Raw genomic sequence first — 27,810 nt, 5'->3', positions numbered from 1 at the left:
CATAAAACATACACATGTTACATAGAATATGTCCACATATATTTCTGTAAAGGTAAACATGCAATGTAATTAAAAAGTTATTAATAGTCACAACCCCCCTGTAAATTCTAAGGAATTTTTATGTTGCTTAACTCCTGAATGAAGGCCTGTTACTCTGACATTATAAATAAAAAAGAATCTCAAGTTATTTATAAGTATTGAAATATTAGGACTACTGCTTTCAGTAGTGTGAAAGATATCCCATAATTTTCCAATATATGAGCACCAAAAGACCTCTTTTCACCTTGTCACTTTTGTGGTTTCCCGTTTTACATGAAATTATTTCCATTCATGGTTTTTGTTTTGCTTTGTTTTGTTTTTTTCACATTGTTTGTTTGTTTGATGTAAATCAAACACTTTTGGGGTTTTTTTTCTATTAACATCTGTGTGGTTGTTATGGGCTGAATTGTGTCCCCTAAAATTCATATTTTGAAGTCTTGACCATCAGTACCTCAGAATATGACTATATTTGGAGATAGGGTCTTTAAATAGTTAATTAAGATAAAAAGAGGTCATATGAGTGGGCTCAGTATGATTGGTGTCCTTAGAAGAAGAGGAATTAGCCCAGGGGAAAGACCACGTAGAGACATGGAGAAATGACAGCCATGGACAAGCCAAGGACAGAGGCCCTCGGAAGAAACCAACTCTGCAGACATTTAATCTTAGACATCTAGGTTCCAGAACTGCAAGGAAATAAATTTCTGTTTTTTTAAGCCACCCACTCTGGTGGTGCTTTGTTATGGCAGCCATAATAAACTAATGCAGTGGTGTAACAAACATAAAAGATAGAGGTACTAAAAAAAGATGGGGCTTCCCTGGTGGCGCAGTGGTTGAGAGTCCGCCTGCCGATGCATGGGACACGGGTTCGTGCCCCGGTCCGGGAGGATCCCACATGCCGCGGAGCGGCTGGGCCCGTGAGCCATGGCCGCTGAGCCTGCACGTCCGGAGCCTGTGCTCCGCAACGGGAGACGCCACAACAGTGGAGGCCCGCGTACCGAAAAAAAAAAACAGATGATTAGTGTGGAGAAAGTAAGACCCACCAATTTCATGTACTTGCTTAGTATCTCAGTCGTGTGGTTTGAAATGACCTGCCCCTCCCAAGTTTTCTTTGTGCCATCATTGCTTCTGATATGTGAATGCATGCAGAGGAAGTCAGATTCTCAGGCAAGGTGCAAGATGCAATAATTCCTGACAAGAATCATTTTGTCAGCTGGAAGTGATTTGCATATTAACCTTCTTCAAAGGGTCTCACATCATGGCATACCCAGTCATATTGCTGGGGAAAACCTAGATGTTGACTTAATTTTTGCTCCAGAATGGTTATGACATTGCCAGCTTTTTAAAAATCACATAAATATTTCCCAAAGCAAATTATACTGCGAATTATCACACTACATCAAGATTCTATTGCAGTTCCCAGGGATGAGACAAAGGTGAAGTTGAAGTCATCAGAGGAGGAAAAGGAATTCAACAGCTGTTCTTGGTAAGGATGACAAGGAGAATATTCAATTATGAGACACAAAAAGAGCGATGGGAAATGCAGATTCAAATGGCCTAATTGCCACAACATAATTATCAGTTATATATTCTTGAAGTAAGCATTTAATAATAAATAAGACTGAATATAGTTTGCCTATATTATTTATATTTCTATCCATTTTCCCCATGTGTGAATTTTTACTTTCACACTTTGCAATACAAATATAATTATAAATATTTCATAAACACAGCTGGATATTGATGACGTCTGCAGAATGGGTCTATAAATAACTTTTATTTTTCCTATATATTGTTTTAATATTTCAATATTAAATATTCAAGTCACTTGTATATTTATAATATTAAGAAAATATATTATTACTTTATAGTTAGTTACCTGTTTTGTTAAGTGTATTTCTGGATAGTGTGAAGTTCATTTAAAAGTAATGTAATGAGTGCAGCTTACCTGTCTGCTTATAAAATCTAGTATTTCTTAGAAATCTCATCAAATTAAAAAGTAAAAGTTTTTACAGAGAAGGTTTATGGTATCATTTATATTAGAATTATTAGAGATGATAGCGTAAAGAAGCCACTCTGAGCTCCAATATAATGATATTCACAAAGTTGAAATCCATGTTAATTAAATAAATCAACTACCAGATTTTTCATTTGTGTTCACTTTAAGAGTTAGTATTTGGTTTGAATTTTCTGAAGTCCCTGATTTTTCATTTGTTTGGTACTGCTTAATAAATATTTTTAGACATGCTATAAATCCATTCTGTATTATTTGATAAATATTTTATTTTCTTTGTTCATGAAAGAATCACTAGACTGTAAGAAACTCTGAGAAGCTGTTTATCAATTTCTCTTCCCCTGTTTAAATCAATGACATTTGTTTTCCCAAAAAAAAAGTTTCATAAAAACACAACTTAGGGCTCCCTGGTGGCGCAGTGGTTGAGAGTCCGCCTGCCGGTGCAGGGGACACGGGTTCGTGCCCCGGTCCGGGAGGATCCCACATGCCGCGGAACGGCTGGGCCCGTGAGCCACGGCCGCTGAGCTTGCGCGTCCAGAGCCTGTGCTCCGCAACGGGAGAGGCCACAACAGTGAGAGTCCCGCGTACCGCAAAAACAAACAAACAAACAAAACACAACTTAAATTTTATCTATGACTGAAGACTGCAATGATCTGGTAATTTGTTAAAACCAACCTTCCACCCTTCCACACCCTGGCACAATATTAAAACCAAACTAATATTTATTTTAATGTGGAGTTTCAGCCCTGAGGCCTCTCTTTATAAAGAGGATTTTTTTAAATTTTCTTTTTAAAAATTTTATTTCTTTGGAAAACAATGAATATTTTCATGAACACCTTTAATAGGAACCAATATTAAGATCAAACATTGCTTTTAAAATTTGGGACTTACATATTGAATTTGATATTATCACATTTATTTCACTTTTCTCAGAGGGTAGGAAAAACAAATGTGTTTTGGCATACAGTTTAAAAAAGAAAAAAAAGAGCATTTTAATTATAAGAAGATGGAGTCCAGAAAGTATTCTTCTTTTTTCCTTAAAAGGAATGAGAAGTCTGCGTGTTGCTATTGCTCCTTGACATAAAGACAGTGTCTTTGTTTTATGTCCTCTGTGTCTGAATCCCGCAATGCCATCACAGCAGAGTGTACTCTACATGACTTTAAATGATGAGAGTCTCAATAGGCACTTTAGTGGAATTAAGAAAAATCTAACACTCTTCCACCATGATGCCACATAGCTATCTTCGTTCTAGGTTGTCACGTCAGTAAATTGTATTTAATAGGCCTGAGCTTGTCTCAGTGTGTTTCCAAAATAACAAAACAAAACCAAGCAAGTACACATTTTAGGAATTACCTTGTGTTGGCAGAATAAACCGAAACTGACAATATGATATATAGCAACTTGCTAGAAACCAAATAATCAAAGGAATCTTGTCCTAGAAAGCCCGGTATGTGTGTTTGTGTGTGTGTGTGTGTGGTGTGTGTGTAGAAGCATGATTTCTATTTATGTTCCTTTCTCTTAAATTTCTTTTGTTGGTTGTGTTTTAGCCTTTGCTTCTCCCTTAAGTGACTTTATCAGTTTTATAACTCTCTTCTTCACCAAACATGTCTGCCAAGACTTTAAAGTGCGGTCCCCAGTCTGTTAGATAGGTGTAGTCCTGGTCTGCTTCCATGGTCAGAGATTCTATGGAGCTAAGAGAGTCGGCTACTGATCCATTGCCTTCATAGGCATATGTCGCCAATGAGTCGTATGGTGGGGCGGTGGGGTCCATATCATTTTCCTGTAGCCTTTGATTAATGAAATCCCTTATGTCTGCATTATCTTCCACTGGTGGTCTCTGACGAGGCAAACAGAGAGAGTCTGGTTTTATATCCCTGCGAATTTTGTTATCTTCAATCACCTTTGGGTTTCTCAGAGCACCAATGTCGAAAGCCTGGGTGTCTTCCTCCCCGCCTCCTTCATCATCATAATGGATAACATTGTCTCTGATGTCTTCTTTAGAGGTCATCAGGGTGTCTTTCTTCTTCTGCCTTCGCAGAGCTACATACAGCACAACTATGGCTAGAACAAGACAAAGATTGCAATATGAGAATATGTCAGCCCATCTCTCCATAAAAAATAAAATTGATCAGGGCTGGCTGAGTGTTTTTAATGGTATCCTATTACTTTCAAAGTAAACATACTGTAATCTATAAGGATCATATCTATGTTGACTTTTTTTCATTGTTTAAATTTAATTTCATTCTGGAATTGTAGCTAATATGTAACCACAGCAAAGTTATTCACAAAATCAAACCATTGTAGCCTTATATTTAACATGTATTGTATTTAAATATCTCAGTGTCAGGTAAAAAGTGTGAGTTACAAAATTTAAAAAGAAAGAAAAGAATGTTTGTTTCAATCATACAGAGAACTGTATAGTATTGAAATAATAAAACTTGAATATTGTTTGCCCATAGCTAACACTTAGATATTATCCATACCTATATTTCTCAGTTGTTAACATTACTGTATTTATAATGCAATAAACACAAATCACGTGACAATCACTTTTAAATGCAATAAACAAGAAAGAGAGAGAGAAAGAATATAGAATATAAGGGCCTTAGCTTTTCAAATTATGTCAACTAAGACCACAAATTATTTACATTTATGTTTCCTACCATACTGAGATAGTTTCCAAACCAAATGTCTAGTATTCAGGTTACCTTCTTGAAGCAAGATAATATTTTGAAATACTTAATTTATAGACCCTCATTATTGAATAGCTTTGTTCCCCATTAACTCACAGCCATCATTACATCAATAGTGTTTATTTTTTTCTGGGAGTAAATAAGCACAGATTCACACCATGAAGTCAGTGCTCAACTTTGCCTGGCATAATACTCCCCTCTCCTCCATAGTGGTGGCAATAGATTGAAAGCCAAAGTGTTTGGTTTACCATAACAGAGTCTGGAAGGAAGACTCTTGTCATAGGATTAGAAAGTAGGAGACTGCATGATGACAAAAGCCCATTTATTCCCTCTTCTTCCAAAATTAAGGAGGAAGACAGAGGAGATATAGGTAGAGCTTCTGTACAACGGGCCTTGCAGAGATGTTTAGCACTCTGCACTCCTTCCAGGCTTTAGGCAAATCTCAGAACTAAGAGCACTATTGTTTGTTCACCCAGAGATTGTGTGAGAGACTGTAAACCTCACAGAGAAACCCTGCATATTTATAAAATGGCTTTAGAGTATCTATGGCTGAGAAAGAGACTAGTTAGATGTGCTTGAGGGCCAAATAGAAGTTCCTAAGCACCACAAGATTCTCACCCTAAAAAAAGACATAAAAATGGCTAAGAATCTGCTGGAAGATCTAAAGGAGTACGAGACTGGCTAAGGAGATCAAAGAATAGATGGCCTTGTAAGCAGACCCCACGGCAAGACTAAGAGTGTCAACATTCCCAGCTGTGTACTAGCAATTCACAGCTAGGAGCAGGGTGGACACTTGGTAAATATCTGGATGAAGGAGTGGCAGATGACAGTATGTGATAATGCTAACCTAAGCAACATGAATTGTCACTCTGTAAGAGGGCCAAAGAGGACAAAGACGAGCATCCAGAATGTACCAAATCATGCCTAGGTGGATATGGAAATCCTCTGGGACTCAGACAGCCCCTAGACAAGAGTATGAAAAAGAAACGCTTGTTTTGAAGTTAAACACCTAATTGATTTTGATCAGCTTCAGTGTGAGAACATTATTTTGCATCTTCCCTTTTAAAGGGGTTTATATCATCAGCACAAACAGATGTCAGATATAATTTATAATTCTAAATTTTAAGGACATAAAGAATACTTTGTTCTACACATCAAGGTTATTTGCATGGAATTAATATCTGCATCATGCAAATTGGACTAGAACTTTACCCTCCAAACCAGAATGAGCTTCTGACTCAGAGAATGTTCTTCACAAATTAGTATATAATGCCTTGTACCATGCTTTACACCCTGGTACGTTTTTAAAATTCTATTTTCTAGCCTAGAGATAAAGGTAGGTATGTACATTTGTCAGAATATTTTGGTTAAATAATAAACATGAATATAGAAGCTGATCCCACAGTGCCGAACTGTACTTCTGTTGCAATTTTAATTTAAAGGAATGCTTAGAAAAATAGAAAATCTCTCTTTGCTTTTGTGAATCTGGCAGCGAATGAATAAATGAAATATAGTCAGCTGGACAGAGTTGATGGAAGAGGGAAGCCCCTAAAGTAGGTTTTTATTCTCACAGAGATGTTACAGAATACATTTACTTCAATCCTTTCCCTTTGCTGCACTTCTTGATATTTCACTGTGTTCTGTTCTGTTCTAGTGGGAATGGTTAGAGTTTTTGATGTGAGGAGATCTGAGAAAAGTGGAATAAGAATTGTGTCTGGCCAGCACTTTAGACAGAAAAAAATTTGGAGGTGCTTTTACCTTCTACTTCTTTCTTGTTCTTTCGCCTTTCTTTCTTTCTTTCTTTATCAAACTGTTATTTGACAACTACTGTTCATCTAGTATAATTTTAAAGGTTATACAACACTTTATTAGGCAGCAATAATTACTAGGCTGTAAAAAATGAATTTAAAACCGTTGCTGCAAATGAGATATTTGCCATAGAAAAGTTCATCGCAGCAAGTGTCACAAATTGTTATTACTTGAAAATTCTCTAGGGCTTGAACATACTTTTATATTTTTGATGATGTTATTGATTTATTTCTATTGGTATACTTCCATATGGAATAAAATAGAAAATTAATACTCATAATATAATTAACTTTAATAATAATTATATAATTCAGTATAGATAGTCTTCCTTCTATCCAGATGTAGCATCTCAATGAAGAAAAAACTGATTTACATGGTAAAATAAGGAGTGAGATACACAAATAAGGGAGGGGTAGAGAGAGAGAGAGGGAGAATATGTGATTAATATTGAAACCAACCTAAGAGTATAACAATGCACAGTAGGATTGCAATCAAAGCCCCGGTGCTAAGTCCTACAGGAAGAAAAATTGCTTCCACGTTACAAGACAGGATGGTACCATCAGAGTCACATCTACAAACTCGAATAGTCATTGTGTTTGTGCTGCTCTGGACAGGATAACTGCTGTCTTCTATTACAACCGGGAGGAAATACAACTCTTGCTGCCTGCGGCTGTATCCATTTCTTCGGGTTTCAATGCCAGCTGTGTTGTCTACAAAACATGACATTTATGATAAGATGGTTACCATGAGTATCACTTGAAATCTTCAAGTTGGTATCTGTTAAACAGTAGGAAGCTCTTCTTGAATCAGTAAAAAACATCCATATTTTAATTCTTTCTTTTATCATTATGAAAGCTGCCAAAATGTAATCAAATGTATTCAAAGCAATCCTTAGGAAAAGAAGAAACATTAATCTTGTCTGGTGTACGAATTAAATTTTCTATTCAGAAAGAATAGAAAATGGTTTACAAGACAAGAGTATGTTGTGTTGACAGACTATTTTTTTCTGACATCAAAATCTCACAGAGAAAAAATACTTCAGTGGATGTTTCCTTACATGATTAGAAGAACCAAGATTACAAAGGATGAATCAGTATAACATCTTACCTAAGAACCTGTTCTTTAAAATTGACAAATATCAATATAATATTTCAGATAAAGCTTGATTTTTTATTTTCCCTAATCCATATCTATAATACATATATATGAGTATATATATATTTTTTTCACTTTTGCAAAACAGCATAAGAAACATGGAAAGGAAAATAAAATGTGTGAAAAACATCGATTCATTAAAATTTTTAAATATCATGAATTATAATAATCATCACTTTAATATAATCACAAAATTAAATCATTTTAATTTTGATATAATCAACGATACAATATTTACTTGGAATAATCCAAGGCAATAAGAATTTAAAATTTTATATTAGTTCCACTAATATTTCTATTGAAAGTGTTGTTTTGCATGCACTTGTTCTTCTTCTTTTTTTTTTTTTTTTGCGGTACGCGGGCCTCTCACTGTTGTGGCCTCTCCCGTTGTGGAGCACAGGCTCCGGACACGCAGGCTCAGCGGCCATGGCTCACGGGCCCAGCCGCTCCGCGGCATGTGGGATCTTCCTGGACCAGGGCACGAACCCGTGTCCCCTGCATCGGGGACCTGCGCCACCAGGGAAGCCCCATCTTCTTTTATTTCTGTACATAAAAGTGGAATTTTTGTTTTATTCATAACATTACTTCATTTTTTGAGTTTATTGAAGTCACTCCCAGAAACATTTTGCTGTTTTCTGGAAATGTACTAACATTTAGTCCATTGTAGCCATACATGATACCTACTTTGAAATCAGGTAAAATAATTTTAGAAAGATATAGTACTCATTAAAATACAAGTATATCAGAAAAATGTTACTATATCAATAATATTCCATTCATTCTATTTGTAGATTATAATTTCAACAATGAAAAATTAGGCACCTTCTCTATACCCATTTCAGTAGGAAGCACAAAACTGAGAAAACTTTATGTGATAAGATAGAATTTGGCAGGGGAATATCTATTTTTCATTACACAGAGGATATTTTTAAATTGAGAAACAAAATATAAACCTGCCAAATGTCTATTATAATATTCCCAGTAAGAGTCAGTGGTGTCAGGCACTTGGGTTGACAGTAGAAATAGAAAAATGGGGACTAGTTGAATCAATATTGAAATCTTCAGCCATTGATGGTTGTATACTTGAGTCTGGGGAAAGGAACCGTCAAGGATTAAAGCCTGAAACCTGGGTGAAAGTGATTAATAGAAATAGGAAGTCAGAGCCTCTGGTGTATTTGCACTTAGGGAGCTAGGGGTTTGATATTCTTGAACATGTTATGTCAAAAGGCAGTCTCCCCTTTTTTAAAGATTTATTTTTAACCCAGTATTATTATTGATATGTGACCATATAGAATTCATTATGCTGTCCATGGTGGGAAGAAAAAAGACATATTAAACCTCATTTTCACCCATAAAATGGTTTCCATCAATAGACAGATAAAGAAAATGCGATATATATTGTATATACACACAATGGAATATTATTCAGCCATAAGAAAGAAGGAAACCCTGCCATTTGTGACTACATGGATGAACCTGGAGGGTATTATGCTAGTGAAATAGACCAGACAAAGACAAATACTGCATGGTAACACTTATATGCAGAATGTAAGAAAAAAAAAAAAGCAGAACTCATAGAAATAGAAAGTAGAAAAATGGTTGCCAGGGGCTGGGGGTGGGAGAAATAGGGAGAGGTTGGTAAAAGGATACAAACTATCAGCTATAAGATGAATAAAGTCTGAGGATCTGACATATAGCATGGTTACTGTAATTGATAACACTGTACATTATAACTGAAATTTGCTGAAAGAATAGAACTTAAATGTTCTCACAAATAAAAGAAAGGTGAAAAAAAATGTCTATCCATTTAAACAAAAAAACTTACAGTTACACTTAAAATATATCAAGATAAAACAGGGGATATGGTAAATGGCATGAGTGGCAAATACATGTTCAGATCATGAAAAAATACTATACTTTGAGGCAAGATGATCTGATTCATATTATTATGATTAATCTTATATAGATTCTCCAGCAAAGATAAAATGGTGGAAAATAGTCAATACTTTTGTTCCTGAATGATGTGACCATCTACTTAGTTACCCAAGCCAATGATCTAGAAGTCTTATTAGTTTTCTTCTTCATCATATTTATATATGGAATCTAAGAGATCTAGAATGAAGCTCTATGTATTCTATCTCCAACCACTCACCTCTATCCTCACAGCCATTACCTTAATCCATTGGATTATCCTAATCCAAGACTCTCTCATCCATTTTCTACAATAGTATCAGAAATAGTCTTGTATCCTTCTATTGTCTTTTCCACACTGCATCCAGACTAACTTGGTAAAGTGCAAATCTGAATATGTTAAACTCTTGTGTAAACCTTTCAAAGACTTCTCAGGTCATTGGATTTAAGTTATACACTTTTTAAATGACTTATAGACAGGTTGACCTATGGTTCAGTTTGACTTGGACAGCCCTGTTTTAGATGTGCTGCTCTAATTAAAATGACAAACACTGTCCACTGCTATTCTCAAACATACTCCAGTTTCCATGATAAAACATGTAGTATCCCTACCTATTAGGCCTTTCATAATTGGGACCTTATTTCATTCCCAGCCGTTCCTCACATTACGTTATTTGATGACGCAAATCTTATTGAATTTCCTTCTGTGACTCTAATTTCCTTCCCCCAAGTATTTGAAGAAAACTAACTTTAACTTTCTCAAAGCATCCTTTGATTCCTATCAATCATCATCATTATATCATCCATCTTATCACTTGCTCATTTGTTCCATAAGCATAGAATCTAGCAAGAATTAGCTTTTTTCTACCCAATATTATGAACTCAGGAGTTTTTATTCCCGATATTATGTCTACAGAAACTTAGAAGAGATAAAATATCTAAAGTCACAGAACAAATAAAGTCAGAACAACTGATCAGTACTTAGCCTTATTATATCTAATCCAGTGTCCTTTATATTTTTGTAGATTTTAGTAGCAGCAGACGTGATAATATTAGTATTAGTGATAGTGATGGCAGTGGTGGCAGAAATGTGAGTGTAATTATGATGGCAGAGGTGGTAGCTAAAATTACCTTAAAGGTAATAGGTTTTAGGCATTGTGTTAAAGGATTTGCATACATTATTGTATTTAATAAATGAACCATGAGGTTAATTTATTTTAACTATGAGGTTGAAATTCTTTAGTATAATTTAATATATCGATAATCTGCCATTAAGTAGTAATGCAGTGGGAGTGAAAACCTATATCATTCTCATTACAAAGCCTGTATTCTTGACCTGTGCCATACCATGTGTTATTCAAATAAAACAGTTACTTGTATGTACAAACAGTGTATGTAGAACAAATGATATATTTAAAACATGAAAAGTATTCAATTTCCCAGATAGCCTATTGTTTGTTTGACTCATTAAGGGAATGTCCACATTATAAATGGAAGTAATTTGCCTCATTAGATATAGTCTATATAGGTTAACATTTAGTTTACTGCTAGCCATAAAATTTTGTATTTCTTATATATGCATTTCTATATTTTATGAGCTTGAGTGCTTTTAGGAAGAGCATGGATTTCTACCTTTGTGTCCTTTTACAAAGTTGCATGATAAAAGGTAAATTTTTATGTGGTTAAACTTACTTCTGAAGTCACGAACTGTAAAATTTGGTTTGATGGCAGCTTCAGGTGATAATTTAAAGGAGAATTGCTGCCCAGCAGGTGAAAGATCTCGGTCTGCAGCGCTGACTATCTGAATTATCTGAAACAAAGTTGAGATGAGACTTGAAATCAGTCATCAGTTTCAAAGGGAACTCTACACACCAGGCTAATAAGTTTATTTAATGAAACATGCAAGTAAACAGAAATGATATTTTTCGAATTCATATCAGTAGGCCAATTATTTACAAATATTTTTTATAAACAAGTAGCTAAATATTTACAGTTTAATAATAGCAGGTACAAGATAGGGTATGGGCTAATTCCAAATCGATATCTACATAACTAAAAAGGTTAATGCCATTGAAAATTCTCACTAATAAGCAAAATAAAATTAAAATGTACTTGCTTGCATTTTAAATTACATGAAATAAATGCTTTCTAACCTGATTATTTAAAAGTCCTTGCAAAGCAAAATTTTAGTATCATTATGTTTGTGAGAATGAGTTTTATTTTCATAACTAAGTAAAATGATGAGAAAGAGATACACAGGATGTAGATCTGTTTTTGTTGTTATGTTTCTTTTCCCCCAGTGGATAAGATACAAATTGTGTTTTCATAGAATTTTTTTTCTTAAGAAGTAAGTATGACTAACCTTGTTTCAAATTTTTTCCTAAATTGTTCCCATAAGTGTGTAATCTAAGTAGTTAAAATTCTGATACTTCAGTGAGATGCCCTTAAGAATTTGGAGGTTAACTTCCAAGGGCCAAACTATGAAACTGATAATTCACTATATATTTAAGCAAATCAGAATGGCTTTGAGGTATTTATTTATTAACATATCCAATGGTTTTGCATCAGGAAGAATTTCAGGAAGTGTGTGCCAAAGAGGATAAAAGCAGTGTGCTGCTCAGGTGGCCACACTCTTAGACTAAGTTTGAATTTGCCAGAGGAAGACCTTAGATTTCAAGTATGACATTTTGCTCCCAGAGGGCAAAGCCTGCATCCTGTACTCTTAGATTGATGCCATTAAACATGTCAGTTATTTACCCCTTTTTGTTTTTATTCCATGGTTGAAACCCAGTCTTATGACTATGATCTACCTTCCCATATAGCTGTGTGTGCTCGTAGGCACACACAGAAACACACAGGAACACACAAATGTATACACTGGGGCTTCGAGTGTCTAGTTCAGTACTAGTAGTTTGTATTTTGACAATGAGTCCTCTAATGAGAAATTCAGTTCCCTATTTTAGTGTAAATCAGTCACACAGGATCTATTTAGTCTTTAGAATTGTCATGGATTCAACACCAAAGGCTAAATATGGCAATTTAGTCAAATAATTACCATACAGACCCTGTAAAACTTCAACTTACCTTCACATGTGCTCAGATTACTCTATCTCACCCCTAAAATTTCTTTAAATTTTTGGGAATTAATTTGTGAAGTTCTGTTGGTTTTGCCTTTGCTATCAACTAGCACAATTATTTACTAAATTAACATCAAAACTTATCAAGAACATAACTTTACAGTGAAGAAACATCCTTTAAAACAGCATACGGAGATGAAATTTTTGGTATAAACTGGTACTTATCTGTAATTGACACTTGAGAGTTATTGCCCTAAGTAAAAGAACTCCCATACTTCATTGGTTCATCATATAAATCACTATTGATTTATATAGCATCATCTTTCTTTTCTCTTACTTCTTTTGAAGATAGACACACAAATAGATAGATAGATAGATAAATAAATAAGCCATACGTACATATATATATGCATGCATATTCAATTATAGTTCAGAAGAGATAGATAGTTCCTATGCATAGTTTCTAGACAAGGGTCGGGATGGCTGGGGTCAAAAGCAGAAAATGCTCCTATACTACATTTCAGACATTTCAGGGTTATGTTTTGTATGTAAATAAGATGCAGAATGCCCAAAAAAAGAGCTTCCAATGTCCCCACAGATTCCTTACCACTTTGTCTAAATATAAGAAAATCAAGTTATCTCTAATAACTTCTACTATTCCTAATTTTTTAAACTCTTTAATTTACTGGAGAAACATAGAAGCATTAAATAGAGTTCTATTTCCAAAAAGCTTTCACTCAGTGCATTACAAAATTCTGATTGCTGTGAAATCATTAATGTTCCTAAATTACCTAAAAATAACGGATTGGATTTTTGGGGTGGCAGTAGAAGGCTCTGAAAAGTGGAGAATAGCTAAGTTGTAGAATTTTGGTAAACCTCTTATAACTCTGCAAATAACCACTTCAGGTTATTTATTTATGTAGCATCTACTATTTCAGACAATAAATCAGGCACTGGGTTTACCCCATGTAAATTCTGGATGCATTTAAAGTGATAAAGCATTAAAACTTTTAAAAAATGTATTTCTGTGTCTATTCAAAATTAATGATTCAAATTTATCACTTGGTAAAATATGACTAAGTCATACTGTAATAAAGTTAATACTTTCCCCAAATTATCAAAAGCAGTAATAGAGAAGCACAGTCCACTAGAAGTTTCTGTACTGATGGAAATACTCTACATCTATACTGATAAAGACGGTAGCCACTCATCTCATACAGCTACTGAGCACTTGAAATGGGGCATGTGTGAATGAGAACATATACTTTAACTTTTATTTAATATTAATTTAATACCTATAAGGCTAGTGAACATCACAGGGTTAGAACTATGGGACAAATATTCCATGAAGCAGTAGAAAACATTCAAATTGAAACAAATACTAGATATTATAAAAGGAACTTTTTCAATAAAGATACCATTTTAAATATTGAGATATTTCTTCAAGTAAGAATTAAAACTTCAAATTTACTTAAATGAGTAGTTATGCTATTTAAAGGTAATTGAAATAGACAGCAAAGCAAAGCATACTGATGTATTTTTCTTTTGGAACCTAGGTATACAATATTGGATTAATTATATTCTTGTTTCATATCACACTGTTAGCATTTGCTCATGCCTGGTTCCTATTATATTACATTATGTTATATTACATTATATTATATCATATCATATTATATATTCACTCATTCATTTATAATAGTGTAGAAAAAAGCTAGCTACCCACCATGATCCACATAAACTCTAGGATTTTGACGATAACGTTTATCAACTATATGATCCTTCCTCATATCCTCTCCCCACTAGAACCTCCCTCCATAGCAATACTTAATAAGAAAATGTAATTCAGATATTTTGAATAACCCAGATGCTCTACTCAAGGCCACCAGAGAAAGCTTTCCATTTTTCAAGGGCTTAAGAATTTTTATGCACCTTTCATAAAAGCATGTGAGCAAAGCAAGAAATACTATAGAAGAATGTAGTCTAAAGTTTCTTGCTTCCTGGATTTATAGTCACAAGGTCTTTAGAAATTCCACAGTATACAAATGGAAAACAGCAGAATCTTCAATCCTAGAACTTTTAGTTATACAAAGAATATTCACTAGGCCATCATCACTTTATCCCCTGTGGTATTAATTCCACATCCAAAATATACCATCAATTCAAAAGAATTTACTATCTTTTATGGTTTCTTTTATGAAGACATAAGATCCAAGTGTGTATATTCATGCAAGGTCATATAACCTAGAACACATGCATATAGTGGGTGGTTATACACTCTTAATTAACAATATTGATAAGATACCTGTCCTGGTTTGGCATTTTCACACACAGCTGTCTCATATGGCACAGATATTTCTGGAGGAAATTCATTGACATCTAGGACATTAATTAATATGTTGACTCTGCTGGTTAATAATGGGTTACCTGTTAAAAACATAAAAGCAGAAAAGATGATTACAAAATCTGATCAGTTATTGCTCTTATAGTAAACAGCAATAACATTTTTAAAAATCAGCATTCATATGGAATCCAAATGACCTTTTCTTTACGGGAAGCTGAGGCACTGTGCCAAATATAAATGATGAAAAGATGGATATACAAGCAGGCAATGCTATATTTAAAACAGATAACCAACAAGGACCTACTGTTATAGCACAGGGACCTCTGCTCAATATTCTGTAATAATCTAAATGGGAAAAAAATTTTGAAAAACAATAGATACATGTATATGTATAACTGAATCACTTTACTGTACACCTGAAACTAACACAACATTGTTAATCAAATATACTCCAGTAAAAAATAATTTTTTTAATTATAAAAAAAAGATGAATGCTGGCGCTATCAATGTCACGCTGTCAGAGCACCAGCTTTGCACTATACCAGTATTTATCCCTGAAAATCAACACCAAAGTTAAGGTCAAACATTTAGCTGGTATTTCATCACAAGTGTAGCGATCATACCAGGGTTAGTTCACAGGATCAATCTTCACTAATAGTGATATTTTTCACTGGATAAAACATATATTTTTCCATGTTGTGTCTATAATTTTATTGGGTAGTATCATCTACATATTTAAATAACTCTCTCAAAATGATTCCTCCAAAAAAGGATGATAAACTCCAAGAATGAAGGAGAGATTGCTTTGCATAGACGAAAATTAAAATAAATTTAAGGAAGTAGAAGTAAGAGATAGATTGTGGAAAACTAAGATGCACCCTGAAATTACTGGCTGGTGATAAGAAAGGAAAGAATAAACAGCCTTTCCTTCTTGAAATATCAAAAAAATTAGTTTGAAAAATTATCTCTGCCAAAATTCTGTCACAATTTTTAGCCCCAGCCTGTGATATATTACCGGCCTCTCTGTCATTTGCTGAAGAAGACCAGAAATAATTAAACTAATAAGGCATAACATAATGCACATCTTTCAACTTATTTATTTTACCTAATGAAGTTATACAGATGGATAAAGGGCCCCAAATTGTCAAAGGATCTTGTCCAAAGTCACACATCTAGAGGGATGGGGAGTTAATATTCAAACCCAGGACTATGGAAATCCAAATATTTTGTTCATTCCACCAGACCTTTTTAAATGATTGGTTATTGTGTTAGATTCTTCATCTGCAGTGCCACTGAAGATTCATAATGTTAGGATTCTTATAGATCTCTATCTGGATGCTTTTAAAGAATGAATACAAATCTCACCACATGACTGATTCTGACAAGCTTACAATATTCTGCTGTGCTAAAATTTATCTAAAAAAATAAAATTCACCATCTTCCGTAGCTTAAGAAATGTTCACATATTCATATATGACACAGTGAAATCCAACATTGTGTACCAGTACAGGCACAGATAACATAAAGGGAAGAGAAATGGTATATTTTGTAATATGGTTTGTGTTTATAGAAGGTGTATTGGTAATCTTGGAGAAGGATGCAAAAAATATCTATTTATTCAAAAATTAATATTGGTTACATGGCACTATCTTATCTGGTAGAAAAGGTTTGGTTCAGTTTTCACAAGTTATTTAATCTTTCTTCAACTCGTGATATTAATAGGTGCTAATTCATAAGTTTTTTAGTTTGTTGTATTAAATGAGTGTTCTACAGAATGTTAGATTAGTTTTGGTAAATTATCATTACTCTTATCACCAACTGTAATTTGTGGAGATGATCTAGCTCATCTTCTGTTATTGATATTAAGTACTCATATATCATAAAATACAGATAAAATCAACAATTTGGTTAAATTTGGTTCATTTTCCTAAACAAACTATAAATTCTCAAAAACTACAGCAAAATCAATGCCTAATACTTCATAATACTTATAATGTACCCATATTCTAAGACACATTTCACAGGTAAGCTCATTTAGGTTTCACAGGCAACTCTAATATAAAGACCATTATTATCCTTTATTGTATATGGAACTCTGAAGAACGGAGGGGGAATGTAACTCTTCCAAAAATTCCAAGTTAAAAGTGGTAAGATGGGTTTTGAATCCAAGTGTTCTAGTTTCAAGTCCATGCTCTTAAACTCTATTATATATTAACCTATTCAACTTCTGTACAATGTACAAATCAGCCTCTACTTCCTATTTTACTTGGTACATAATTTACAAGTCCCAAGGACATATGAAGAAGAAAGTGGGTTTTTTCCCCTCAGGATTATAGTTTTATTTTAAGTTAGTGTGAGGATGGGGCAAGACTTCTCTCAAAATTATGTTTATAGTACAGATTTAATTTTATAATGTATAAATATGTTATCAATTCAAGCTTATTTTTACCCTTGAAAAATTCCCTTTTGGTAGTTTTAAATATTTATCCTCCTGCAATATAGATTTGAACATCTGTCCCAATGAGTACTATGGTTCAAAATATGATCAGTATTGTAACATCTTATTAAAAGTGTTTCTCAAAGGTGTGCTTTTGGTATTTTAGCTAAGACAAATATTTTGTTGTGTGAGATTTTCTTGTGCACTGTAGGATTTGTAGAAATACTGAATTTTAAATGTCACTAGTCATCACTGTGGAAATTACAAAGTAAATGCCCAAACAAGAATAGAGGAAAAACTATAATAACAACAAAGACAAGTTATTCATACTGTTGAAAATGAGTGATGGGTTTATGGGTTTCATTATATAATTCTCTCTTCTACTGCATATTTGTAAAACTTTTTATAGTTAAATGTTTAAAAATGTCACCTTATATTTGTAAATCTGTCTGGGTACATAGTAACTTTTCTGTTTGAGAACTACTATACTCAAGCAAGCATTGATCTTTTCACAAAGTAATATATTTATTAGAGTAATATGTATATATATGTTTTCATTTATAATTCATTAAATTATGTGAAAAATTAATGACTTATTTCCTTTCTGAGTCATCTAATCTTTGAAAGAGCAATGACGAAATTTGTTTAAACTTGATTTGGCATGAGCATTATTATCTGAATCTTTGCCAAATTAGAAACTAGTTATCATTGAATACTTAGAAAGTAAATTCAATTATGAACTTTGAAATATTAAATAACAAAAACCTTACACAATTAATTGCTGTGTTCTTAGTAGTCAAGCCATTTAAACTCCAATTATCACTGACCCATGTTGCTTCTATTGAATAACTAGCTTATTAATAATTTGGGGCTCAGATAAATATCGATAACTAATTCTATTTTTGTCCCTCATGGCTTCAAGAATGTTTTGTTAGATCTTCTTTCTTTATCCTTGGTGATATCTCAATCAGATCCCATAACTTTTTGAGTCAATTTGAGTTAGAACTGCCTTAGTAGTAGTATTTTAAAGCATGGCTTAAACTAAGAAAATAAAAAAAATTAAGGCCAAATTATGAAAATCAAGAATAAAGGAGTAGTGAAATACCATAAGTGAAATACATATTATAAAATAATATTATAAATTTATGTCAAAAATTTAGTTGACATAGATGAACTGGACAAATTCCTAGGAAGGCATAAATTGTCATACTGACCCCAAAATTAAAGAGAAAATCTTAATAGACCTAAAACAAGTGGAAAAAATTAAACTGTAATTAAAAATTTCCCCATCAAGAAAAAGTCATGCCTTCATGGCTTCACTGAGAAAGTCTATCAACTACTTATAGACCACATAATATCAATTCTTTCCAAACCCTTTCAGAAAATAGAGGAGAAAACACCAGCTTATTCATTGTTTCTTAATGCCAAAAGTCAATTTAAAACATCAGAAAAAAACCAAAGCATGGGGCTTCCCTGGTGGCGCAGCGGTTGAGAATCTGCCTGCTATGCAGGGGACACGGGTTCGAGCCCTGGTCTGGGAAGATCCCACATGCCACAGAGCAACTAGGCCCGTGAGCCACAGCTACTGAGCCTGCACATCTGGAGCCTGTGCTCCGCAACAAGAGAGGCCGCAATAGTGAGAGGCCTGCACACCATGATGAAGAGTGGCCCCTGCTTGCTACAACTAGAGAAAGCCCTCGCACAGAAACGAAGACCCAACACAGCAAAAATTAATAATTTAAAAAAATAAAAACCAAAGCATGGATTAATATCACTCATGAACACAGGTACAAAAATTCCTTAACAAAATATTAGCAAGTTGATGCCAGAAGCTTATTTTCTAATGTATAATGACCAAATAGCATTTATCCTATGGATGAAAGGTTAGTTTAACATCTAATAGTAGTCAATGTGATATATCATATTAACAGAAGAAAGAACAAAAAAAATCACATAGCCATCTCAATAGACTCAGCATTAGCATTTGAAAAAAATTATCCATTCATGATTTTATAAAAAATTCTCAACAAATAATGAATAGAAGGCAACATCTTCAACCTGACATAGTCCATCTATAAGAAAACCATAGCCAGTATCATACTCAGTGGTAAAAGGCTAAATATTTTCTCTTTAATATTGAGCACATGGCAAGAATGCCTGCTCTGACCACATATTGACCATTGCACTAAAGGGTTTATCCAGTGCAAACAAATAAAAATAAAAATGTAAAAAGTATTCAGATTGAAAAGAAAAAGTATTTTTTATCAAAAAATGACAAGACCCTGTATGGAGGAAACCCTAAAGAATCCACAAAACACTTATAGATCAAATCAAGTATATTAAGGCTGTGGGATAAGACAGCAATATAAAAAAAGGCCATTTTATACCTAATATACTAGCAAAGAAGAAACTGACATAGAACTGAGAAAAATTCAATTCACAATAGAATCAAAGATAATAAAATATTTAAGAATAAATTTAGCAAAATAAAGGTGGGACTTATAAACTGAAATTCACAAATCATAGCTGAGAGAAATAAAATGGATTGTTGATGGAAAGGATCACTGGCAGAAATACAGAGTTGTATAGTCATTTTGGAAAATACATTGAAATTTTCTTTAAACCTTAAACATGAACTTATAAGACAACAACTCCACTCCTAGGTCTCTCCCCAAGAGAATGAAATGAATGTCCACAAAAAGCCTGTATATGTGAATATGTGCATGGAAATATTATGCATATAGTCCCAAACTGGGAACAATTCTAATGTCTATCTTTTGGTGAATAGATAAACCGTGGCATATCCATACAATAAAATTCTTCAGCAATAAAAAGGAACAAAACAGTGATACGTGCTACAACAACATGACTGAACCTCAATTATATTATGCTTCATTGATAAGAAAAGAAGACTGGCATCACTCCTTACTTGGAGTTTAATTAGCTGCAGAAAGTAAAATGTTTCAGTGCCTTTGGGTTTCTGAAGTACAAGAGCTTTCTGAAGATTCCAGCCCCCAGCTGTCAAGTCTTCCAGACTTCCTGGGGCAGATATTAAGATGAATTCTTTTAGAATTCCTGACCCAGAACTTCCCTGGTGGCACAGTAGTTAAGAATCTGCCTGCCAACGCAGGGGACATGGGTTCGAGACTTGGTCCGGGAAGATCCCACATGCTGCGGAGCAACTAAGCCCGTGCGCCACAACTACTGAGCCTGCACTCTAGAGCCTGCGAGCCACAACTACTGAGCCCGTGTGCCACAACTACTGAAGCCCGCATGCCCTAGAGCCCATGCTCCGCAACGAGAAGCCACTACAAATGAGAAGCCTTTGCACCGCCCTGAAGGGTAGCCCCCGCTCACCACAACTAGAGAAAGCCCGCGTGCAGCAACAAAGACCCAACGCAGCCAGAAATAAATAAAAATAAAATAAATAAATTTATTTTTTTTTAAAAAAAGAATTCCTGACCCAGAGAAACTCCATTGTAATTTGTTATGCAGCAATAGATAAAAAATCCCTAGGGATAAGAAATATTAAAATATATATTAAAAGGAAAGAAGGGTTCTAACTATGGGGCTGCAGCTGCAATGGGCTCCTCAGGGCACGTCGGCTGTTGTGTCAGGAACAGCATTCATTTCCAGGGGCCACGCAGGAACTTTGCCCCAGGGGTCTGCTGCTGGGGGTGGAACTCCCACTTGGTTCCAGGTCTGCACTTCCAGCAAGGCTTCTACTTCCAAGGAGACCAAGGCAGCTATCAGCTCCCACAGTCCCCAGGCCTCCTGGAATGGCGTCACCACCCTTTGGAACCACATGTCACCCTGTCCTGACTCGCAGGGCCTCTGAGCCCACCTACCTGCCCTCTGTGGCTGTGGGTTGGGAATGGGTTGGGGTCTTCTGGGACACGGAGACTGGCCTGGGGGGACTGACTAACAAGTCCCAGGAGGTTGCTGGCAATTTCTGGAGCTCCCTTTCCCCATCATCGGCAGATGGAGATCACAGCTACTCCCAGGAGTCTCAGCCTAAGTCAGCCCCTGCCTGGGAGCTCTTGGCCCCACTTCAAAGCCTGAACCTTGGACAGCCAGTCGTTGCCGGTGGCATCTGCATGGACAAGGTGTGGTCAAGCCAGAGGCCGCGTGGGTCTTCGATATCCTGCTCCCCTGCACACAGGCCCACTGCCTGGTGTGCTGGTGCCTTAGCAGAAGGGTTGACAGGTCTTCCCTCTGGACTTCATTAAGCCTGTTCCAGCGTCCAGTCCATTCCAGCTACATCATGCCCAACATATTCCGGGTGAGCACAGAGGCTGAGAAGAAGCAACTTACCAGGAACTCCAAGGCCCAAATCAGCAGGATGGGATGCCTATAAAGCTACTCACAATTTATTCATTAACTATGTACATATCTATGTGTTCCAGAGAGTATAATAAACCATAGGCATCAATGAGGTATAAGATAAAGTCCCTGATACTAAGAAGTTCACATCTGAGAGGATCCCTATACAAATAGATGAAATACAATATAGTCCATGAGGTCAATAAAATAACATTTTCAATGTAAAAATGTTTCTTATTTTTAAATTCCAATTTTGATATGTGATGTTAAAATTTTCTGTACATACCTAAAATATAATTTTTATCCAAATTTCAACCATTAGGTGAAAAGCTCATCAAGTGGTTTTAATTTCTGGAGAAAAATCAGATACTAATTAAGGAAAAAAAAAGCCTGACATTGTTTTGTATGTGATTTTGATAGAGCAATTTTACTGGTTTAAACTACTCCTAAATAGTTTGATTATGGTAGTATACCCATAAGCAGTTGAAAGTTTAAAATAAAATATAAACTATAACAACAAACTTGGATTCTATTATATTGACACATCATATAATAGTGAGAAAAATGGTATCATTTCTAAATTAAGTCCATGACTATAGTGGTGTTAATGATTATTATTTCCATGTATACAACACATTGAAGGCTTTATGAAATGGTTGAATATTTATAAGTGCTTCTTTCTTCAAAGTATGTGTTACTTTTCTGCATTATAAGTACTAGTAAATTGTTGCCAATACTAGTATAAATCAAAGATACCTTTCTTTGAGAATACAAAATATTGATAGTTTCATATAGTTAGGGAAAAAAAAGGGAAATATTAAATAGTACATAAACTACCTAGACTCATACATGCAAAGTAACGTATTCATGAAGTGTAAGAGAAAGGCAATTATTTGAGAAAAAATAGGAAAAAATAATGTCTTCAATCCATAATTGAAACCAATGGTTTTATTTAGTCCTCAGAAGTCAACTACGCTCTCTGAGTATGTACATGTCTTCATAGTAACATTAAGCTGTTTTATTTCCACAAATCCATGCTAATATTTAGAGAATTTAGCACACTGGTTCCAACATCAGTATCCATTAGATGACCTAGGTATCTTGTTTAAAATGGAGATTTCTTGGCAATAATCCCAGAAATTCTGATTCAGTATGTCTTGAATGGGGTCCAGGAATACTGTCCCAGGTGATTCTGATTCAGGTAACAATTAAGAAGTTGAAGAACAGTAGTAAAAAAGAAAGGGCCAACCTGCATGCCTATTCTCAAATGTGCATATGACTTACAGTGCCCTTTTGAAAAAAGACTGGCCAAATTAGAAAGAAATGTCTGCGGCTCAAACACTGCAGAGAATCCAGACTCACCCTTGTCTCTTGATCCTGATGAGGTTAACCTCGGTCACCCAGATGGATACAATGTAACCCAGACAGTGCTGGTTTACAGGAATGCAGGTCCCTTGCATAACTACCTTCCAGACTCACCAGATGGGGAAAGTTGGAGAAGTGATATATGTCTCTTTGGACATATGTTGAGCTAGGGACATATAGTAGAAACAGCAGAAATGAGGATGGGCTCAAAAACCCACTTAAAAAACTTTGTAATTTCTCCATGTGGTATTTAAGGCTCTGTTTGATAAGGCCTCAGGCTTCCTTTCTTTTCTTTCTTTCTTAAAAATGGAGATATAATTGACATACAACATTATATTAATTTAGGTGTACAACACAATGATCTGATATTTGTATCGATCTTGAAATGGTTGCCTGAAGCAGGGGTGCGAGGTGTGCAAAAAGTAAATGTGATCAAAGTGTACAGACTTCCAGTTATAAAATAAATAAGTCCTAGGGATGTACTGTACAGTATGGTGACTGTACCTAACAATACTATATTCTATATGAGAATAGAGAGGAGATCTCAGGCTCCCTTTCTGAATGCATTTTCTTTAGCCTTCCCTACTCATGCTGGGCACCAATTGCACCACCTTACTTGTAATTTCTCATCTGGACATGAGCTTTAATACCTCTCTGCCTTTGCTTAAGATGTTTCCTCAACCTAGAATACCCTCCTTTCCTCCTTTTCAGTATCTTCTTCATCTTTTAAACACTCAGCTCAAATGATAATTCCTGTGTGACATACTATGCTTATGTCTTCAAAAATAATTATTTTAATTATTTTTTCTCTTACAGCACTTTGCATTTTGGTTGCATACTTATGAATTCAACCAGATTGTTGTCTTTTTCACAAAATTTTCAGGCCTAGTAGTTAAGTAATATGGTCTCTAAACTTTCTTCACTTTTTGAAAGACTTGTCTAGTTGTCAAGAAACACATCAGGTAGGCAACTTTCTCAAATGGCTCCCAAGAATCCCCACTTCCTGATACCCACATGAGTTACCTCCATGTAATTCTTTGCCCTTAAGTGTGGTCTGGATCTAGTGACTTGCTTCTACTAAACAGAATGGGGGATCAGCGATACCGCTGATGTCAGAAATGACATCTTATCACTTTTGCAGGGGAGCAGAACTCTACTTCAACAAGATAAATCCAGGGAGTCATCTGACTCCTGCAACTCCTTCTTCTTCCCGTCTTTTTTCTCTGCTGACGCCAAGGTTGAAGCAGCAGCAAGAGCTGCAGATCTGCCCCATGGAGATGGGCACGCTGGCCAGATGGCTGATACCCTGAGCAGTGACTGATATCTTCAGGGTTTTTTCCTTTCAGCTCACAGGTGACCTTGCTGAACCAGGCTGTCATCCACCTCCTTGATGCCCACACTGTCCAGGATCTTCTTTATGTCCTTGGCAAAGGCATTGCTGCTAAGGGCAGCCAGCAGGGAGGAGGCCATATAGTGTCAGTAGGCAAAAATCTTTCCATATACAGGGAAATTATCAAAAAGGATCCTTCACAATAAAATCATTAGGAACTCTTGTAGCTTGAGTCTTATCTAGTAATTAACACTTATTGGATAGAGATAGCAATCTACCTACCTACAACCCTGGCACACACATAATATTGCACACATATTTCCCTATTCTCATACTTTGAGTCTATTTTATTTCTAAAATGCAAATGCACTATAGATTTCTAATAGGTAAGCAGTCCAACGAGCTTAAATGTAGGTGGATAGATAGATAGATAGATAGATAGATGCCAAGGCTAACAATAATTTCAGCTTAATTATATGTACAATGCAAATGTACATAAAAATTTTTACTATAGTTAACTTTAATTATCTATGTATGTAAAAATCACCTTGACTAATTTTACTATTAACTTATTTAAAAATGAAGCCTAAGGAGGTGAATATGTGTCCCTGTGAAATTGTGTTTTGGAGTGTGAGTCCTGGGCTCCTGTCTTAGCTTGGTCATCATTTGCTGTGTGACACATGGAAATAAATCTTAGCCTCTATTTCTTCACTCTTACAATGCGGACAGTAATAAATTGAGTGAATGTATATAAAGCTACTATAATAGTTTGGTTTACTAATTTATAATATTATCACTTACAATTATTATAGAAACATTAGGTACTTTCTTCTCATTTGTTCTGAGAACACCATTTCATGGCTAACTATTTGGCACACAGGCAGAAGAAACCCTTTAAAAAATTCTACCAAAAAACCTATTTATTTTTGTTTAAATCCTTCATTACTTAATGACCACAGTTTGGTCAATATAAACCTTTTGCAACTTTCCCTTGGAGGCTATATGAGAGTGCATTTAAGTCTGAAGTCCCTGGAATTCAGCATAATTTGCATAGTTATAACTAACTAAAATAATTTTGGGGGTCAGTTTCTATTCCTAAACTGTCCTTAAGAACAGACTTCAGTCTTAGTTTTAACCCACAACCATTAATACTTTTCATGTAAATAATGTTCTATACAATTTATAAAAAATTAGATGAAGTTATGTTGAGCCTAAATTATAGACAATAATCTCAGTTTGATTTTCTGTATATATGAAGATGATACTACTTACATTATGTTGAAGTAAAAAGGAGCTAAAGCAAAGTAGCTCTAATGCTACATAACCTTAAAAGTTACTCAACAATTTAATCCTAACTCATAATGGTATACTTACACATAACATTTTCCCCAAATATAGCATGCAGTAAGTCTACCACTGATTTTTGAACTCTTCCACAATAGAAACAATCTATTGTCATTTGGATAATTAAAATGACCAAGAAAAGAAGAATTGTCTTTGGTATCATCCATTTATTTTATAATTATATAAAAGTTCTAAGGCTTTAATGTAGTTATCTTTGTCTAATGATATGTGTTATAATAACACCAAAACAAAACAGAAATTAGAAACATTTGCCTATTGGAAGTTTCTGATAATTTGAATGAAGTGATTTTGGGGGGCTTGCGTTTTTTTTAATTCTCAAGACTAGTATAAAAACAGCAAAGCAATAATGCATAAAAGAATTATTAGTAGTCTAATAAAACTATTTGGACCTTGGACTATAGCAACACTGATTAATGACTGCTTTTTAATTAATTGGAAGTTGTTCAATCATTGTACCATTTCATTTCACCTGAGAGTTTTTATTGAAGGGTCAGGGCCAAAACATTTGCTAGTTCAATCTGCAGTAAGGTACACTTAAACAATTATGTTCCACTTGGCAGGGCAAGTGTGGGCTATTTATTTCTCAGTCATTCACCATAATGAGAGTTTCCTGCTGAGGCTGGTTAATTTGATCATTGAAAGCAGCCTTATGTATTAAAATATAAATAAAGTTTACTTTCAAACTCTGTGAACTGAAACAAAATAAGACCCACAATAATCTATTCTTATTGCAGAATCTTTAATTACCATGTGATATATACTTAGCCTCTTTCTTTTTCATGGAGGTATATAGTGTTCATCCTACCAGACTTCCTTGAGGGTTCTAAATTCCACACAGTAGTCTTTGAATAGACAGTGGAATAGACGAGGGGTAGATATCTTAGAAATATTAGCTTGGCAGCCCTTTTACATTGTGTGTATGTATGGATTATGAGTCTAAGTCTCAGTTCTGCATATGTCCAAGTGAGAGCCAACATAACTTATGAGAATCCACACAACGGGGTTTCCTAATTTGGATTTAGGTAAAAACTACATCCAGCAGGTCAGAGAGGAGCCAGCATGTGCCCTCATTATATTAATAATTAACAAAATACAGTTTTCTAAGTTTGAAGAATCTAAGCTTTTAAGGAACAATGACACTTGCTTGCACTGTATGAATGCATACTCCTCTGCCATTTTCCAAATGTTTGGAGCTCAGGCTCTGACTGCAGGTAGCAGACCTGCCATGATGGGTGCCCTCACACCATGATGATGGTTTTGGTAGCTATAGTAGCTGCTGGGGAGAAAGAGACCTTTTAGAGTTACAGTACAGAGTGAATAACTAGCTGCAGACTTTCATCTTGAGTTAAGATACTGGACCTAATACTCCTCCTTCTAAAAATATGCACGTTTTGCATGTGCATTAATAGAAAGGGTAGGTCGCACAAGATAGTTTTCTAATGAAAAATATTCTATTATGGACAATACATTTTTGATAAATAGAAATTTTTTGAATAGTCTACCTCTGGTCAGTTATCACTTACTATATCCAAGTTAATTGAGAGTGACTATAATATAGTCGATAGAGGTCTTATAACCCATAACTTAGACATCTCATTTTTACTCTATTTGTCAAAGATCTTAGAATACTAAAGTTTATTTTCTAACTATATTATAGTTAAGCTTTCCTCAGTGTTATGGATGAAGGAAATAATTCAGAGTTGAAATAACCGAAAGCATGAAAAGAATGATGAATAACATATGTAACTGTGATATGGGAGAGAAGAAAGATGCCTAGCATGAAAGGAAACTTCAGGAAAACAAGTTAAAGAGAACTGGGGGACTGGCATTTGGTTCTGCTCTCCTGATAGAATGTCTTCTCAGGCAGCTGACTGGATGATCAGCTCTCAGAACCTAACAGAGCAAGGAGGGCAGATTTGAAAGGAGACAGCATGACAGAGAAAGCATATG

The 27,810-nt window shown here is 34.9% G+C and overlaps 1 protein-coding gene across 5 annotated transcripts in view; it reads right to left on the bottom strand.

The window, feature by feature from the left end:
• Positions 1 to 2,974: 2,974 nt before the first annotated feature.
• Positions 2,975 to 27,810, bottom strand: part of CDH12 (cadherin 12) — a 678,773-nt gene continuing 653,937 nt past the window's right edge. For all 5 annotated transcript variants that reach the window (XM_082837421.1, XM_082837422.1, XM_082837420.1 and 2 more), the window contains 4 exons: positions 15,002 to 15,123; positions 11,312 to 11,429; positions 7,012 to 7,263; positions 2,975 to 4,112 (listed from right to left, as the gene is read on the bottom strand). In XM_082837421.1, the coding sequence (XP_082693547.1) occupies positions 3,613 to 4,112; positions 7,012 to 7,263; positions 11,312 to 11,429; positions 15,002 to 15,123 (992 nt within the window). In that variant the 3' untranslated portion in view covers positions 2,975 to 3,612. The remainder of the gene's footprint in view (positions 4,113 to 7,011; positions 7,264 to 11,311; positions 11,430 to 15,001; positions 15,124 to 27,810) is intronic.

Source organism: Leucopleurus acutus, assembly GCF_964270905.1.
Source record: "Leucopleurus acutus genome assembly, chromosome: 3".
NCBI classification, from domain to species: domain Eukaryota; kingdom Metazoa; phylum Chordata; class Mammalia; order Artiodactyla; family Delphinidae; genus Leucopleurus; species Leucopleurus acutus.
This window is presented reverse-complemented; position numbering and strand designations above follow the sequence as displayed.